Source organism: Orycteropus afer, unplaced genomic scaffold (genome assembly GCF_000298275.1).
Source record: "Orycteropus afer afer isolate SDZICR_OR568_19922 unplaced genomic scaffold, OryAfe1.0 scaffold00078, whole genome shotgun sequence".
NCBI classification, from domain to species: Eukaryota; Metazoa; Chordata; class Mammalia; order Tubulidentata; family Orycteropodidae; genus Orycteropus; species Orycteropus afer.
The window spans coordinates 10455893-10475584 of NW_006921665.1; the positions used below are offsets into that span (position 1 = coordinate 10455893).

The 19692-nt window shown below is 36.0% G+C and overlaps 1 protein-coding gene across 1 annotated transcript in view; it reads left to right on the top strand.

Annotated features, from left to right (window-relative positions):
• Positions 1-4539: 4539 nt before the first annotated feature.
• The window catches only part of LOC103197431 (keratin-associated protein 21-1-like), a 34805-nt gene continuing 19652 nt past the window's right edge, over positions 4540-19692 (top strand). The window contains exon 1 of the mRNA XM_042781007.1: positions 4540-4630. Coding sequence (XP_042636941.1) covers positions 4540-4630 — 91 coding nt within the window. The remainder of the gene's footprint in view (positions 4631-19692) is intronic.

Genomic DNA, 19692 nt, shown 5'->3' on the forward strand with positions numbered 1-19692 from the left:
AACATCACTATCTGTGCACCATTTGCTTCTGAAATAACACTTCAAAGAATAATTCTGATCTAAGACTCTCTATGACAAGAGTTCTATATCCCAAAAATTACATGCCTGACAAACACATTAACCTCTAAGTACCCAATTTTTAGAATGCCATCTTTGTGTCTAGACACTCTATGATATAATCTACATGATTTCCAAATGTTAACCTTTACTCTCTTAATCTCCAATACTTTGTTATGACTGTGTTAATTCCCTCTTTATCTGTGGAAACCACTTATTCTCAATAAAAATCATTCTCTGTTTGCAGCAAATCTCTGTCTAGTTGTTTGTGAATTACTCTTTTCTGGAGGTGTTATGGCCTCTATTAAAATTGGGCTAACAATATATTTGCTGAACCTTAGGTTCTTCATTCCTATATGTATTTTTTTTTTTTTTTAATTTTTAAAATTGTGATCTGGGTGAAAGTTTGCAAAGCAAATTCATTTTCCATGCAACAGTTTACATACACTTTGTCTCATGACATTGACTGCAATTTCCCACAATGCAATAGTTCTTCTCCCACTTCCTCCCCATAGTTACCTCTTCCCTCTGTCTTTCCTTCCCATGCATTCCTGCCTTCTGAACTATCTCCCTGTACATACACAGCCCTTCTGTTCTCCTATAATTGACCTCTCCAAGGAGTGTATTTACCTAATACAAATGTTCAGCTCATATGCCTGTCTTTTGTTTGTCTGTAAGGTACAGGAGTGGGTTCAATTCCAGACCTGAAGGGTAGGTAGGGGCCATAGTTTCAGGGGTTCCATCAGGCTCTGTCAGAACAGTAAACCTGATCTCTTTTATTTATTTATTTATTTTATGATTTTGAGTTTTGTTCTACATTGTTCTCCCACTCTATCCAGGATCTCCTATATAGATTCCCGTCCAAGTGGTTGAAAGTGGTGGCTGGGCACTATCCAGTTCTTCTGATTTCATAGTCATATAGGCTGAGGATCTCATGGTGTACTTGGACTACTTGCTTCCATACATCTTTGGTTTTCTTCATTTTTCTTTGATCTGGATGAGGAGAGACCCATCATTGCATCTAAATGGTTGCTTGCAAGTTTTTAAGATCCCAATAACTATTCACCAAAGTAGGATGTGGAACAATGTTTTTGAGTAGTTTATTATGCCAATTGAGGTTGATGTCCCCTGTGACCATGGTCCTGAGCCCACAGGTCCACTATATGTATTTACTCTTATAGTTAAATTATAAATCCTATCTGCTCCACATGTTTCTCATATCCAACATGCTCAGGTACAGACACATTTAAGTACAAAGCACACAGCATTTTAGAACTGTGGTTTGACAATGACATTGGGGTGCAGAATGGAGTTAGAGAGTATAAAGGACAGAGCATGATATTTATTTAGGGAGTAATGACAGAAATTCCAATGAAAGGAAATATTGCCAGAATACTTAGAAGAGTAATGGAATTCAAGAGATAATGAGGAAGTGAAATGAGATTTCCTTGTTAAGCATGAAAACAAAAAACTTAAGGGAAGGATAGCTTATCATCTCACACTGGCAATAACAACAAAGTTCTAAGAAACCTCAAATGCTGGTAACAATGTGTAAAGTGTTACCCTTTCATACACTGCTGGTGGAGATTGCAAAATGGTTCATCCACTATTGAAAATGGTATGATGATTACTTAAAAATCTAGAAATAGAAATACCATATGATCCAGCAATCCCACTACTAGTTCTATGTCCTAGAGAAATAAGAGCTGTGACACAAATAGATTTGTGCACACTCATGTTCATCATAGCACTATTCATAATAGATAAACTATGATATGCACATATACATAATCAAATATTATGCAACATTAAGAAATAAGGATTCTGAGAAGCATATCATAACATGGATGAGCCTGGAGGACATTATGTTCAGTGAAATAAATAAATAACAAAATTACATATACTGTATGACATCACTTATTATAAAAATCAACAGTGAACTGGCAGAAATTCAAGCTTGATTCAGAAGAAGATGTGGAATGGGAAATACATCCAATGGATATTGGCTGAAAGCAAAGAATACAAAAAAGATGTTTACTTGTGTTTTATTGACTATGCACAGGCATTTGACTATGTGGATCATAACAAATTATAAATAGCATTAAGAAGAATGAGAATTCCAGAACACTTAATTGTGCTCATGAAAAAGCTGTATATAGACAAAGAGGCAGGAGTTTGAAAAGAACAAGGGAATGCTGTGTGGTTTAAAATCATAAGGTGTGTGTCAGGGTTGTATCCTTTCATCATATTCATTCATTCATACTGAGCAAATACTCCCAGAAGATGAACTGTATGAAGAAGAATGCAGCACCAGGATTGGAGGAGGGCTCATTAACAATCTGTGATATGCAGCTGACACAACCTTTCCTGCTTAAATTGAAGAGACTTGAAGCACTTACTGATGAAGATTAAAGACTTTATCATGGATTACTTCAGCATGGATTACACCTCAAAATAAAGAAACCAAAAATTTCACAATTGGACCAATAAGCAACACCATGATAAATGGAGAAATGATTGAAGTCTTCAAGGATTTAATTTTACTTGGATCTACAATCAATGTCCATAGAAGTAGCGGTCAAGAAATCAAACAACTGCATTGGGCAAATCTGCTGCTTTAAAGTATTAAAAAGGAAATATGTTACTTTGAGGACTAATGTGCATCTGACCCAAGCCATGGTAATTTCAATCCCCTCCTTTGCATGCAAAAGCTAGACAATTAATAAGGAAGACCTTAGTAGAATTGATGCCTTTGACTTAAGGTGTTGATGAAGAATATTGAACATTGACAGTCAGAGAAAAAGGAGAAGATCCACAATGAGATGGATTGACACATTGTCTGCAACAATGGGCTCAAACCCAGAAAGTATAGTGAGGATGGTGCAGGATAAGGCAATGTTTTGTTGTGTTGTACATGGGGTCATTATGAGTGGGAGCCAACTTGATGCCACCTAACAGGAACAACAATATGTTATGCTTCACTAGTAATGACAATATTTTGACAATCCTAGAATTTTAATCAGTAATCTCAATTTTCTTATATCAAAAACACAGCTTCACTCTTAAGAAAAATATCCCATACATGCATTTTACATGTGTCTCATAGTATGAAATGTAAAATATGTTGTCATATCAAAAATATTAACATAATGTTTGTCACTCCATTTTTAGTAAAAAGCTAGTGTGTGTTAATGGAATAGCTTATGATTTGGCTTAACTATTTATTTTATCATCCTTTTGTATTAATACTTGTTAAACTTCCACTGGAGTTGGAACAAAGTGTTTGTTCTTTAGTGAAAACAGGTCTTTGGGGAGGAGTGGGATAATAGTGGAATATTGCTTATGGTAAACTTCTCTTCAAATGCTACCATATCAATCTTAACTTGCAGGGTGCTCAGAAGATTGTACTCCTCAATAGATAGATATATATGACAAAAGCAGCTATAATGGTACTATGAGGTATTTAAGGAGAGATATGGAACAGATTTCAAAGGTGGTTAGAGTTATCTTCTTAATCTTTGCACCTTGATTTTGTTGGGACTGTAAAGACCACGATGAAAGAGATACAGATGAAAAAAGTATAAGGCAGATATTGCAAAATATTGGTCAGATAGTCAGATGAAGGGAATCTTTTTCATTTGAAAAAAGTAAAAAAATAATTTATGGGACCTTCCCTAGTTTTTAAGGCATTCTGGTGGTACAGTGCCTAAGGCATTTGACTGCTAACCAGAAGGCTGGATATTCAAACCCACCAGCCACTCTGTGAAATGACGATGAGGCGATCTACTTCTGTAAAGATTTACCGCCTTGGAAACCCAGTGGAGGTTGCTATGAGTCAGAATTGACTTGATAGCAGTGAGTTTGGTTTGGTTTGGTTTGTTTTTTTCCTAGCTGTTAAGTTACCACAGCAATTGAACAGACTCAACTCCACCACTAACCAGCTAATGATCCTTGAGCAAGTTACCTAACAATGCTTGGTCTCCGTTTTCTCATCTGTTTAAGGAGTCAGTTCCAACTCATAGTGATCCCTCCTTGGGTTTCTGAGGTGGTATCTCTATGGAAGTAGATTGCATAGTCTTCCCTCCTAGGAGTGATTCGTGGATTTGAACCTCCAGCTCTCTGGTTAGCAGTCAAATGCCTTAGGCACTATGCCACCAGAGCTTCCTTCTCATCTGTAACACATGTATAATAATATCACAGCTTCTGACTTTACATTGTCTTATAAGAATCATTAATAAATATAAATATTGTTAACTTAAATGTTTAATAGAACAGGCTGTAAGTTAAAATAAAATTATTAATTTTTATATGTAGAAGAATTCTCACAGGGCTTTCATTTAACAGGTAGTGATTACCTAGTTCATTATATTCTCAGAAAATAAAGACAGTTATTGGCTTTGAAAAACTAACAATTGACTGAAGGAAGCAGATAATTAATATGAAGCATATCAATAATAACGTGTTCAGCACCACATTAGTGTTATGACGAGGAATGTACTGACTAACAGAGGAATGATGCCTTATGCACATCATGAATGTCCAAGAACAGTTCCTATGGAAGATACACCACGAGGTGAGTTTTACATTGTCCATGGGACATGAGCAGATGAAAATTTGGTGAGGTAAGCAGGCAAGATGTTTCAAAGAGAGAAAATAACATACTGAAAATTCTTATTCTATGCAAACTTAGGTAGAGTAAATTATGCTGTATTGGACAATATCTGAATGGTTTGCTATTAGTTTAGAATAAGACTCCTCTTTTGTACCATTTCAGATCTTCTTGGCCTTGCCTGTCTCCTTTTTCAATCAGCACTGCAGTGACCTTTCTGCATGGGCTTCATATATATTCTTGTAGGTGTAACCTGAGAATGCCTCATAATGTGTCCCTTCTGTTTGCTCTCATCTCCAAGACTTTGAATTCCTGTTGATGCTGAGATGTGAGATGCTGGGCCATTTCCCAGTGCCCAAGTATGTATGTGTACCTAGAAATGCAGGAATGTTAATGTTTCCTGAGAATAAGATCTATATTGGGTTTAATTACATTCCACAAGACATATTTGTTCAATGTGTAGGGTGCATGTGTTTTCTTAGCATTCTCTTGATTGACTAGTACAAAATATTGAACATAACTACTTGAAATTAGTTTTGTCATTAGTATGAAGAGCTTTTTAAAAATGAAAATTGCTATCATGATGAAGCCACAGAGTTTGTGTTATTGTGCCCCATCCCTTTCCTGTTGTTGTTAGGGGCCATTGAGTGTGCTCTGACTCATAGCAACCCTATGTAAAACAGAATGAAACACTGCCTTGTCCTGTGCCAACCTCACAAAGCTTGCTATACCTGTGCCCATTATTGCAGACACTGTGTCAATCCATCTTGTTGAGGGTCTTCCCCTTCTTCAATGACTCTCCACTTTACAAGCATGATATCCTTCTCCAGGGAATGGTTCCTTCTGACAACATGACCAAAGGAAGTGAGACAAAGTCTGGCCATTCTTGCTTTCAAGGAGCATTGCTGCTACACTTATTTCAGGACATATTTTTTAGTTCTTATGGCAGTCCATGGTATTTCAGTATTCTTCACCAACACCACAATTCAAAAACATCAACTCTTCTTTGGTCTTTCTTAATCTTTGTCCAGCTTTCACATGCACATGAGATGATTGAAAACACCATGGGTTGGTTTGTTGTTATTGTTGTTAATGTGCTGTCATGTAGGACCCAACTCATAATGACCCCTCTTTGGGTTTTCAAGGCATCATCACTACGGAAGTAGATTGCTCAACTTTCTGCACCTTAGTCTTCAGAGAGACATCATTTCTCCATAGAACTTTAAAGAGGTCTTTTGCAGTAGATTTTCCCAGTGCAATACATCATCTTTTTTTGACTACTGCTTCCATTGTTGTTGACTGTGGAAACAAGTAATATGAAATCTTTGACACCTTCAATCTTTTCTCATTTTATCATGGTGCTGCTTATCAGTCCAATTGTGAGGATTTTTGTTCTCTTTATAGTGAGGTGTACTCCATAGTGCAGACTGTTGTCTTTAATCTTCATCAGTAAGTGCTTCAGTCATCTTCACTGTCAGGAAGCAAGTTTGTGTCATCCACATATAGCAGGTTGTTATTGAGTCTTCCTCCAATCCTGATGCCATATTTTTCTTCCTATAGTCCAGCTTCTTGGATTATTTGCTCAGCATACAGTCTGAATATGTAAAAGGATACAACCCAGATACACTCCTTTCTTGATTTTAAACCATGTGGTAGCATAGTGCCTAAGGCACTCAACCTCCAACCAGAAGACTGGCAGGTCAAACCCACAAGCCACTCCTCAGAAGGAAGATGGGGCAATCTACTTCTGTAGTGATACTGCCTCAGAAACCCAAGGAAGGGTCACTATGAGTTGGATCCAACTTGACAGCACATAACAACAACAACATATATCCTTGTTATTTTCAAATGATAGCCTCTTTGTCTATGTGCAGGTTCCTCATGAGCACAAGTAAGTGTTCTGGAATTCCCATTCTTCTCAATGGGAACAATCATAATTTGTTATGATCCTCACAGTCAAATACTTTTGCAGTCAGTAAAACACAAGTAAACATTTTTCTGGTATTCTTTGTTTTCAGCCAAAAGCTATCTAATATCAGCAATGATATCCTTCATTCCACATCCTTTTCTAAATCCAGTTTGCATTTCTGGAAGTTCTCTGTCAATATACTGCTACAACCATTTTTGAATTATCTTCAACAAGATCTTACTTGCATGTGATATTAATGATATTTTTTGATAATTTCCACATTCTGTTAGATGACTTTTCTTTGGAATGGGTACAAATATGGACCCTTCCAGTCTGTTGGCCAGGGAGTTATTTTCCAAATTTCTTGGCATAGACAAATAAGTGCGTCCAGCACAGCATCTATTTGTTGAAACTTCTCAATGGGTATTCCATCAATTCTTGGAACCTAATTTTTTGCCAATTTCTTCAATGCAGCTTCAACTTCTTTCTTCAATACCATTGGTTCTTGGTCATCCTAAGAGGGATGAACATCAGCCAATTATTTTTGATACAATGACTCTGTGTATTCCTTCCATCCTTTCTTGATGTTTTCTGCATCATTCAATATTTTGCCCACATAGACTTTCAATATCACAACTCCAGGCTTTAACTTGCTTTAACTTTTTCCTTAGTTCTTTTAGATTGAAGAATGCTGAGCGTGTTCTTCCCTTTTGGTTTTCTAACTCTAGGTCTTTGTGCATTTCATTATAATTGACTTTGCTTCTTGAGCTGCTCTTTGAAATCTTCTCTTCAGCTCTTTCATTTTGTCATTTTCTCTCATTTGCTTTAGCTGCCTTCTGTTCAGGGCAAGTTTCCAAGTTTCTTCTGACATCTATTTTTGTCTTTTCTTCCTTTCTTGTCTTTTTAATGACTTTTTGCTTTCTTCGTGGATGATGTTTTTGATATAATCCCACAATTCATCTGGTTTTCAGTCACTAGTGTTCAATGAGGAGCTCTAGTAGCATAGTGCCTAAGGCACTTGACTGCTAACCAGAAGGCTGATGGTTCAAACTCAACAGCCCCTCCTCAGAAGGAAGGTTAGGCAATCTACTTCTGTAGTGATACTGCTTTGGAAACCCAAGGAGGGGTCGCTATGAGTTGGGGCCAACTCAAAGGTACATAACAAAAACAGTGTTTAATGAGTCAAATCTGTTCTTTAGATGGTCCCTAAATTCAGGAGAGATAGAATCAAGGTCTTATTTTGGCTCTCGTGGACTTGTTTTTATCGCCTTCAGCTTCAACTTGAACTTGCATATGAGCAGTTGATGGGCTATTCAACTGTCAGCTCCTGGTCTTGTTTTGGCTGAACATATTGAACTTCTCCATTGCATCTACCACAGATGTAGTCTATCTGATTTTTGTGTAGTCCATCTAGTGAAGTCCTCTTGTATAGCATCTGTTTATGTTGTTGAGAAAAGGTATTTGCAATGAATAAGTCATTGGTCTGACAAAACTCTATCTTGCAATCTCCAGCATCATTTCTATCACCAAGGCCATATTTTCCAACTACTGGTGATTCTTCTTTGTTTCCAACGTTTGCATTCCAATCACAAGTAAGAATCAGCACATCTTGGTTGCATGTTTGGTCAATTTCAGACTGCAGAAGTTGGTAAAAACTTAAATTTCCTTGTCTTTGGCTTTGCTAGTTTGTTTGCAACTTTGATAGTAGTATTGAGTGGTCATCCTTTTAGTTGTATGGATATCATCCTATCACTGAGAGCATTGTACTTCAGGATAGATCTTGAAATACACTTTTTGATAATGAATGCCATGCTATTCCTTTTCAAGTTGTCATTCCTGGAATAGTAGATCATATGGCTGTCTGATTTAAAATGGCCAAAATCAGTCCATTTCAGCTCACCAATGCCTAAGATATTGATCTTAACAAGATCTATTTCATTTTTGACAACCTCCAATTTTCCAAGATTCATGCTTTGTGCATTCCATGTTCTGATTATTAATGGATGTTTGCAGCTGTTTCTTCTCATTTTGAGTTATGCCAAATCAGCAAAAAACCTTTACTCTGTTCATGTCATTAAGGTCAGCTTTACTCGGAGGAGGCAGCTCTTCCCCAGTTATATTTTGAGTGGCTTAAGTCCTGAGAGGCTCATTTTCCAGCACTATATCAGACAATGTTTCAGGGCTATTCATAATGTTTTCCAGTAATATATCATACAGTGTTTCCCTGTTATCCATAAGATTTTCACTAGCTAATTCTCTAAGAAGTGGATGGCTCCATTCTTTTTCTGAGTCTGTTTTAGTCTGGAAGCTCTGCTGAAACCTGTCCACTATGGCTGACCCTGCTAGTATTTGAAATACTGGTGTCATAGCCTCCAGCCTCATACATGGAAGCCACCACAGTACAACAAACTGGCACATGAATGGTGGCAGTGTATAATGATCTTGGAATATTAGATGGCATTCCAACTTCAGAATCATCCTCTTACACTTCATTTGAAGCATCACCACTGAACACTATGTGTTACAAATATTACGGTGGCTCTGGCTCTGGCTCTGGCTATGTTATGGCTATGCTACCATTCTAGCTTTGGCTGTATATATGGTTCTGTCTATGGCTGTGGTTACAGTTCTGGCTACAGCTGTGGATATGTCTCATACAATGGCTGTGGATATGCCTCTGGCTTCCACTATGGTTACTGTAGCTAATGGTCATTTTTCTACAGAAGACGCTATTTTTCTTGCTGCTAGAACATCATTATCTGAATACCATTTGCTTCTGAAAGGGCATTTCACAGAATAATTCTAATTCAAGAGTCTCCGTACCAAGATTTCTGGATTTGAGAAATACATACTTGACAAAATACAGAATTGATCCCTAAGTACCTGCTTCTTTGTACCCAGGGCCTTTATGATATCATCTGAGTATTTCCCCAGTGTTAGCCTTTACATCCTTATTCTCTGATTCTGTTATGAATGCATTGTTATCCCTTCACTGGAAAATCATTTATTCTCAATAAAATTAGTTTTTGTTTTGTTTTTTATCCTAGCAAGTCTTTGTGCAGTTGCTTATGAATTACTCCTTTCTTATGATTTTATTGACTCTGTTGTTAATTGAGTCAATGATATATTGGCTGAATCTTAGTTTCTTCATTGATGTATGCATTTCTACTTATACTTATTTTATACAAAATGTCTACTCCACTTATTTCTGATATATCAAATATTCAAGCACTTACACATCTAATCTCAATGAACACAATATTACAATACTGTGTTCTATAAATGGCACTGGTGTCTAGAATGGAGTTTCAGAGTTGAGGAATTAAATGTATTCAGAAGGTTATAACAAAAATCACAAAGAGAGGAACTGTGATCAGCATATTTAGAAGAGGAATAGAATTGAAGAGATAGCCCAGGGTTATTGAGAAAGTGGAATCAGACTTGATAATCATGAGAAGTAAAAACCTAAGGAAAGGATAAGTTATATGAGACATATAAGTCATACTATATGTATTTGATGGAATTATAAATATATTTACTTACATCTTTTGGGAAAATTAAGTTAATTCACATACGTGATAGATAGTTTTTCAATATTTGAATAGACATTATCCTAAACACTGAGAAAAAATTATAGATAAATTAATTACTCTCAGAGTGTTTATATTATCCTAGGCAAATAATTTCAAAAAAGCTAAAACAAATTAGGATAAATGTAGATATTCTGAAGTTGTGACAGCTGAGTTGAAATCTGATAATAAAAAGATAATGGTTACAGAGAAAGCTAGAAAGAGCTGTAACATGCAAAAAGGGAAGAACAAGCTCATTAAGTTTTGGTAATACTAAGGGGGTTTCATATTTCTGGTTAGAAAAGTAATATTCAATGGATTAAAGGGCTTTGTTTGGATTGAAGTAAATGATACAAAGTGGTTAAAAACCTTATTTAGCTGCCTTCTGGGCTTTCTGCATGATGAAGTCTGAGGTTCAGAATCTAAAGTGACCCTACCAAGATTGCCAACTTCAAGGAAGGTGTAGTCAGGGCTGGAGTGTGGCCCAGAATCTAACATTGGTCAACTGATGAAGAATCAAAGCTTCTATCAAGAAAGAACAGCTTTCACATTTGTGGAACATTTGTAAAAAAGGATCTGAGGACTGACTGTGCTGTGTTAACTGTGAGGTTAGGGTTACAAGGAGAGTCTAGAAATTCTAGCTTTTGAAAATCTAACTTACTGCTTCATTGTGCTTCTTGTTACTGAAAACATTATGAAAAAGGAAGACATTATTAGATATGTGAAAAGATTGCTGTTGTATCCGAAAAGAATCTTCACAACCTAACTTTAACATATATTCAAAATAGGAAATACTGTGACTCTTAGACAAAGAAAATTTTGAGATGTTTAGCTTGTGTGATACAAGAAATGAAAATAATGTTTATAGAGACAGGGATAATAAAATTAGAGAAAGTTTTGTGTGTACCATTAGCCTGGTGGAGGTTAGGAAAAATTAAGATTTGGCTTCATATACCTAATTATATTACAGAGGCAGGAGAAGACTATGTGATTTAGGGAATACTGTCAGCCACTATTTAAGCCAACAAATTCTGAAATTTATGTAGTCAGGAAATGATTTTAGTCTCAAAGGTGTTTTTAATAAGGAAACACAAAATAATTTTCTTTTATAACTATTGCATATTTTAGAGGTTCTAAATAGTAAAATCAGTTATATTTTCTTCCAGTCATTCAACAAACCTTAAGATCCAAGTTCAAGCTACATGATGAGGTTGGTGCTGGGGATAGAGAGAAAAAAAGACAACAACATAATTCTTTCTTCTAATAATTCAAAATCTTCAATTGAACATTACCGTATTTTTAGGCAAATAACATGCAAATTACGTATTTTTTGCAAACTATGCAATCTCCTCTCTACTCTGTATTAGTCTCCTATGCATATTTTGTCTGTTTTATGCATGCTCACATTGTTTACCTGAGCATGTTATGTGCAAAAGACATGGCAAATACAAAATTATGCATCTAAAATACAGCAGGTATGCAGACAGTGTTATGGTGCTATCAACAAAGAACTCAAGAGATAAATCAAAATCAATCGTAACATGGAAAGGGAAAAGTTAGAGAAAGGTCAGAAACTGCTTCCAATGGAGAATGATATATGAACAGAGCCATAAAGAATGCTACTGGTCAGTTTCATGAGAAGGAAAATGGAATTCTTGGCAGAGTGACATAGGGAAAGAAAAAAAATGATAGTATATTGCTAGATTAGTAAACTCTGGTAGGAAAAAGGTATTAATAGCTACTATCAGAAAGGAATTCCCAGGCCAACTATAGTGGCATTGTACAATATGGTAGCCACCAGCTAGATGCAGCTATTGAGCAATTGAAATATAACTCAGTAGTATTGCTGTAAGTATTAAGTACACATTAAATTCCTAGCACTAAGTACAGAAAAAGAATGAAAAAATATGTGAGATAATTTAAAAATATTTATTGCATGCTAAGTGATATTATTTCGGATATATTACTGTATGTTTACACAAATAACCTGGGTGTTTTATGTTTGTTTACCAACTACCATGCCCTATCCCTCAGACATTTCCATAACTGCTATGCCACCTTTTTTTACGTGTTGCTGTAAAGAAAACTAGTATTGTGTGTTTACAAAAATGCTTCCCAGAGGGAGGGAGAGAGTGACAATCAAACATAGAAGGTGTATGTTATTTGTGTTAAAGTATGGCACAATAAATAAAGTGTATTAAAATTAATTTTTGCCTTTTTTTCTTTTTAATCTTTTAAAAAATGGGACTGCTAGATAACTAGGTACTAGACCTGAAGTTAGAAATCAAAAGGGAAGAATATGCTTGGGATTCATCAAGCTGAAAGAATTGAAAAGAAAAACAAAAACAAATTCAAAACTTGAGTTACAATACTGAGGGATTCTATGGGCAAAATATTGAATGATACATGATATATCAAAAGAAGATGGAAGGAATATGCAGAGTGACTTTGTCATAGAGAATTGGTCAAAGTTCAGCTATTGTGAGAAATGGCATATCAAAGCTTGTGCTGGAGAAATTGGTGAAAAACAAGGCTCTGGGAATTGACGGAATACCCACTGAGATGCTTCAAGAAACAGATGCAGTGCTGGAGGCACTTACTCACCCATTTCAAGTAATTTGGAGGACAGCTACCCAGCCAAGTGACTGGAAGAAATTGACATTTGTGCCCATTCCAAAGATAGATGACCCAACAGAATGTCAAAATTATTGAACATTAGCCTTGATATCACACGCAAGTAAAATTTTGCTGAAGATAATTAAAAAATGGTTGCAGCAGTGTATTGACAAGGAACTTCCAGAGGTACAAGCTGAATTCAGAAAAAGATGAGAATCATAACAAATCATGGATGACAATGGGAAGAATAAGAATTTCAGAACACTTAATTATGCTCATGAGGCACCTGCGTATATAACTTAGGCTGCCATTCAAACAGAACAAGGGAATAGAATACTTCAGGGTTCAAAATCAGGAAGGGTGTGACTCAGCATTGTATCCATTTGCCATACTTATTCAATGTGCATGCCAAGCAAATAATCTGAGAAGCTGGACTATATGAAGTAGAATGTGGCATAAGGATTGGAGGAAGACTTGTTAAAAACCTGCAATACGTAGATGACATAACCTTGCTTGCTGAAAGCAAAAATGACTTGAAGCACTTATGACAATGATTAAAGACTACAGTCTGCAGTATGGATTTAACCTCAATATAAAGAAAACAAAAATCCTCACAACCGGACCAATAAACAACATCATGATAAATGGAGATAAGATTGAAATTGTCAATGCTTTCATTTTCCTAGATCCACAATCAACAACCATAAAACAGCAGTCAAGAAGTCAGACGGTATATTGCACTAGGCAAATCTGCTGGAAAATACCCCTTTAAAGGGTTGAAGAGCAAAGATGACACTTTGAAGGCTAAGGTGTGCCTAACACAAGCCATGGATTGACACAGTGATTACAATGATGGGCTCAAATATAGCAAGGATTGTGAGAATGGTGCACAACCAGACAATGCTTTGTAGGGTTACTGTGAATCAGAACCAACTTAATGACACCTAACAGATAACTTAATTCAGTATAGAGAGTGGACTATTCTGAGACAAGTACACAGCAGCTAGTGCCACAGACTTTTGAAGGGTATACAGGAATCATTAGGTTTTAATCTGAGATACTTTATGAGGTAACTAGAGTTCATTAATCTGCTATATGCTTAGACACAAAAGAAAAGATAGATACCTGCTCATGTCATATATAAAATAAATTCTATGTCAATTAAAATTCTGTTAAATTATCAAAGTAGATAGTGGTGTTGCAGTAAGATGGCAGAATAGGCAGACAAGTTACATGGACCCTCTTCAACAAAGAAAAGAGAAACCAATTGACAGATACAGAAGATAATCTGGAGCCCTGAATTTTTAAAGGAAGGATACAAAAGTGGATTAAACACCAACTAGTAGAAGAACATGCATGAAAATTGTGACTAAGGAGACAAACAGAGCTGTGGACAGTCAGCTATTCTGATGACATGGACAGTTTAAACATTTCCAAGTGGTGTTAGGACCTGAGAATTAACCTAAAAATCAGCTCCGTTTGCCAAAGTCTGCATGGATGACTACATGGGTGCCTGACAACCCAAAAGGGAAACAACAAAGAAGGAGACAAACTGAGCTGTGGTCTTTTGGGTGTCTGGAGGAGAGCAGCCATTTACAAGCAGTGTGGCCATTTTGGATATCTAAAGCAACAGTGTTATCATTCACATTCCAGGGGCATAAGAATAGGCTCTGTTTGCCAAAGACAGCACAGACATACTGAGGTTGATGACTGGAAAGATTTTAGCTTTTGTCTAACTGAGTGGGAGACATCACATGTGCCCATATGACCCAACCATACCTGCACCTCCTGTAGCCCTATCTACTGAGTGAGGTCCACCACTTTGTTATGTACCAACTAGCCAACAATACACTTGAACCAATATGAGCCTGACTCACCCTTAACTGCTCTTCACAAACAGCTAACAGAGATCTGTTCACCAATCACTTTCCCTATTACACTCACCAGGAGAGAGGTGGTGAGTGTATAAGGGTTGCCAACTAGCAAATAGATGAGCACAGTACCATGCTTACTCAGATACATCTGAAGAGAAAAAAAAAAATCTTGGGTGAATCACTCCAACATACAAACACATCAACATCACAATGTCTCAGAGAAAAGAAATCATCACACTCCACACAAAGAAACAAAATAAAGCACTAGAAACAAGGGACCAGGATACAGACCCAGAACACATCCCTCAGGAAGAAACAACATTGGAAAGCCTGATAATGAATTTGAAAGAATTATATTTAGGTACCTTCAAAGGATTGAGAGACAGATCAAGGAAAGCACTGACAAAATTAGGGAAAACACAGTCAAACCCTAGAACAACTTGGGAAGAAAATACCAGAAAATGATGACAAAATAAATGAAAAATTGGAAATGATAAAAAATCTACAAGTAGAAATCTAGATTAATATAAATTTTCAGAAATAGATAACACAGTGAATGTTCAAAGGAGTAGAATCAAATCAATGGAAGACAGAATTAGTGAGACTGAAGACAAATCCCTTAATATTTCTTTGGAAAAGGATCAGTCAGAAAAAAGATCAAAACAAATGAAGAATTCCTAAGACTTATGTGGGATACCATCAAAAGGAATAACCTATGTGTCATTGGAATTCCAGAACAGGAAGAGAATAATGAAACCACAGAGAAAATAGTGAAAGATGTGTTGGAAGAGAATTTCCCTGATATGATGAAGACAAGAATATAGCCATTCAAGAAGTCCAACCAACCCCAAATGGGATAGACCCCAAAAGAAAATCACCAAAACATATCATCATCAAACTCACTCACCAAAACCAGGGAAAGAAAGCAGCATAGGAAAAATGAAAAGTTACCTACAAAGGGCAACCAGTAAGAACAAGCCCTAATTTCTTGACAGAAACCATGCAGGTCAGAAGACAATGGGATGATATATATAAAACTCTGAAAGACATAAAAAAATATTTCCAGCCAAGAATTATATACCTGGCAAAATTGTCCTTCAAATATGATGGTGATTTTAGGATATTTCCAAATAAGCAGAAATTAAGAGAATTTGTTATCAACCTTACAAGAGATGCTAAAGGAAGTTCTTTGGACAGAGAACCAAAAACAGCAAACATCAATGAACCATTAACACAGCTGATGACATAACTCACAAACCAACCCTGTTAAGGAAGTATCCAAAGTAAAAGGTGATTTTACTTATTAAGATCCAAAGGAAAATAAGTATCCAAAGTAAAACAAGATTGCAAACAGGGAACCAGAGACATCAATTGACAAATGAGGAGAACTATAAACCAAAAGGGAGCTCTGGTAGTGTAGTGCCTAAGTCACTTGACTGCTAACCAGAAGGCTGGTGGTTCAAACCCACCAGGCACTCTTTGGAAGGAAGAAGAGGTGATCTACTTCCATAGTGATACTTCCTTGGAAACCCAAGGAGGGGTCGCTATGAGTCAGATCTGACTCCATGGCACATAACAACAACAATAACAACATAAACCAAAAAGAGGGAAAAAATAGTGTAGTTACATAACTTATTAATGGTGAGGAAGTCAAGACAATTGTTAGATAGAATAGAGTGTTCTAAATTTGGAAAGAAAATTATAAATCATGGGGTAACCTCAAAGAAAAATGATAAACCTTGGCATCAAAATAAAAAAGAAGACAAGCAAAGACATTTAGCAAATATTAAAACAATAGCAATGGAGGAAAAGGTAACACACAATTTATAAACAACATGAGCTCAGCACAGAAAACTATATGGAACTAAGAAATCAGCAACACCAAAAAGAAAAAAATAACACATAACAAAATAAAAGCAACAAATTCATACTTGTCAATCATTACACTGAATGTAAATGGATTAAATGCACCACTCAAGAGACAGAGAGTTGCAGACCAGAAAATATAATCCAACAGTATGCAGTCTAAAAGAGACACACCTTAGAGACAAGGACAAAAATAGACTAAAAATCAAAAGCTGGAAAAAGATAAATTAAGCAAATGGCAATCAAAAAAGAGCAAAAGTGTCAATATTAATTTCTGATAAAAATGACTTTAAGACCAAAAACACCATGAGAAACAAGGAAAGACATTATATCATGATTAAAGGATCAATTGAATAAGAGGACATAATCATAATAAATATTGACACACCCAATGAAAGAGCCACAAAATACTTTAACAGAATTGAAAAGATAAATGGATGATGCCACAGTAATAGGAGGAGACTTTAACACACCACTTTCAATCACAGATAGAACAATTATAAACCCAACAAAGATGCAGAAGAACTAAACAATATAATCTACCAACTTGACCTCATAGATATCTACAGAGCACTTCATCCAACAACAGCATAATATACATTCTTTTCCAGTGCACATGGAACATTCTCTAGGATACATGACATGTTAGGCCACTATGCAAGCCTTAATAAATTTAAAACTATTGTAGTACTTCAAAGTATCATCTCAGATTACAATGCTATCAAATTAGAAATCAACAATAGGAAGATCAATGGAAAAAGAGAAAACACATGGAAACTAAATAACACCCTCTTTAAAAATGACTGGGTAATAGAAGAAATATAAAATGAAATTAAAAATTCCTTGAATTAAATGAGAATGAAAATACAACATAACAACAACTTTGGGACACAGCAAAAGCAGTGAAAAGAGGCCAATTTATAGCAGTAAATGCAAACATCAAAAAAGAAGAAAGAGCCAAAATAAACATTTTCAACCAACTTCTCCAATATTTAGAAAGAAGAGCAGAAAAAAAAAAAAATCCTACAGTCACCAGAAGAAAAGACTTAATAAAGATTTGAACAGAACAAATATAACAGAAAATAGAAAGACAATAGAAAAAATCAACACAAGTTGCTTTTTTTTTTAAGGACTAATAAAATTGACAAACCACTGGCAAATTTAACAAAGGAAAAAAGGGAGAGAATACAAATAACATGAATAAGAAACAAATTGAGCAATTTTATAACAGAACCAACTGAAATAAAAAGGAAATATCAGGATACTATGAAGAACAATACTCCAATGAATTTTAAAATCTAGAAGAAATGGACAGATTTCTACTAACATATTGCTTACCTAAACTAACAGAGACTGAAGTAGAAAATTTGAACAGATGCATAACAAAAGAAGAAGTTTAACAGGACATTAAAAAAATTACCACCACCACCACCAACAAAAAGTCCTGGCCCAGACAGTTTTGTGAGAAAATTGTACCAAATGTTCAGAGAACTGACACCAATCTTACTCAGACTATTGAGAACATAAAAAAGGATGGAATACCCCAAATTTCATTTTATGAAGTGAGCATAACCTTGATACCAAAACCAGGCAAAGACATCACAAAAAAGGAAAACTGCAGACCAATATCCCTCATGAGTATAGATGCAAAAATCTTCAACAAAATATTAGCCAATAGACTCCAACAACATATCAAAAAAATAATACTTTATGACCAAGTGGGGTTCATACTAGATATGCAAGAATGGTTCAATATTAGAAAAATAATCAACATAATCCATTCCATAAGTAAAATAAAGAAAGAGAACCACATGATCATATCAATCAATGCAGAAAAGGCATTTGATAAAATCAAACATCAATTCCTGATTAAAAAAAAAATTAAAAACCTCTCAGAAAAAATAGGAATAGAAGGGAAATTCCTCAACATAATAAAGGGCATACACACAAAAGCAACAGCCAACATTATTCTCAATGGAGAGAGACTGAAACCATTCCCCCTACAAACAGGAAGCAACCAGACCAGGATGCCCTCTATCACCACTTCTACTGAACATTGTATTGGAAGTACTAGCCAGGGCAATAAGGCAAGAAAGGGAAATCAAAGGCATCCAAATTGGTAAGGAAGAAGTACAACTATCCCTAATTTTTGATGATATGATCCTACACCTAGAAAACCCAAGAAACTCAGTCAAAAATCTACTGGAACTAATTGAGAGATTAAGCATCGTGGAAGGATAAAAGATCAACATCAAAAAAAAAGTTGGATTCTTCTACATCAGCAAAGAGATTGCTGAAAAGGAAATAAGGAAATCAATAACATTTACAATAGGTACAAAAAAAAAAAAATTATTTGGAATAAATCTTACCAGAAACACAAAAAACCTGTACAAAGAAAACTACAAAATAGTACTTCAAGAAACCATAAGCTGTTGTTGTTAGGCGCCGTTTAGTTGTTTCCGATTCATAGTGACCCCATGCACAGCAGAAGAAATCACCACCCAATCACGCTCCAGCTCCATGATCCTTGCTATACTTGAGCCCATTGTCACAGCCAAAGTGTCAATCAATCTCATTGAAGGCCTTCCCCTCTTTCGTCGACCTTCCACCTTACCAAGCATGACATCATTCTCCAGGGAAACATCCCTTCTGACAACGTGGCCAAAGTATGTGGCCATTCTCGCTTCCAAAGAGCATTTCGGCGGCACTTCCTCCAGGACAGATCTGCTAGTTCTTTTAGCAGTCCATGGTACTTTCAGCATTCTTCGCCAGCACCACAACTCAAAAGCATCAACTCTTCTATGGTCTTCATTATTCATTGCCCAGCTCTCACATGCATATGAGGCTATTGGAAATATCATGGCTTGTGTCAGGTGCACCTTAGTCCTCAAGGAAACATCCTTGCTCCTCATCACTTGAAAGAGTTCTTTTGTGGCCAACCTGCCCAATGCTACAGGTAATCTAAAGTCCTGACTGCTGCTTCCATTGGCAGGGATTGTAGAAACAAGCAATGTGAATTCTTTGACAACCTCAATCTTTTCTCCATTTGTCATGATGCTGCTTATTGGTGCAGTTGTGAGGATTTTTGTTTTTTTTATATTGAGACATAATCCATACTGCAGACTGTATTCTTCAACCTTCATCAGTAAGTGCCTTAAGTCATCCTCACTTTCAGCAAGCAAAGTTGTATTG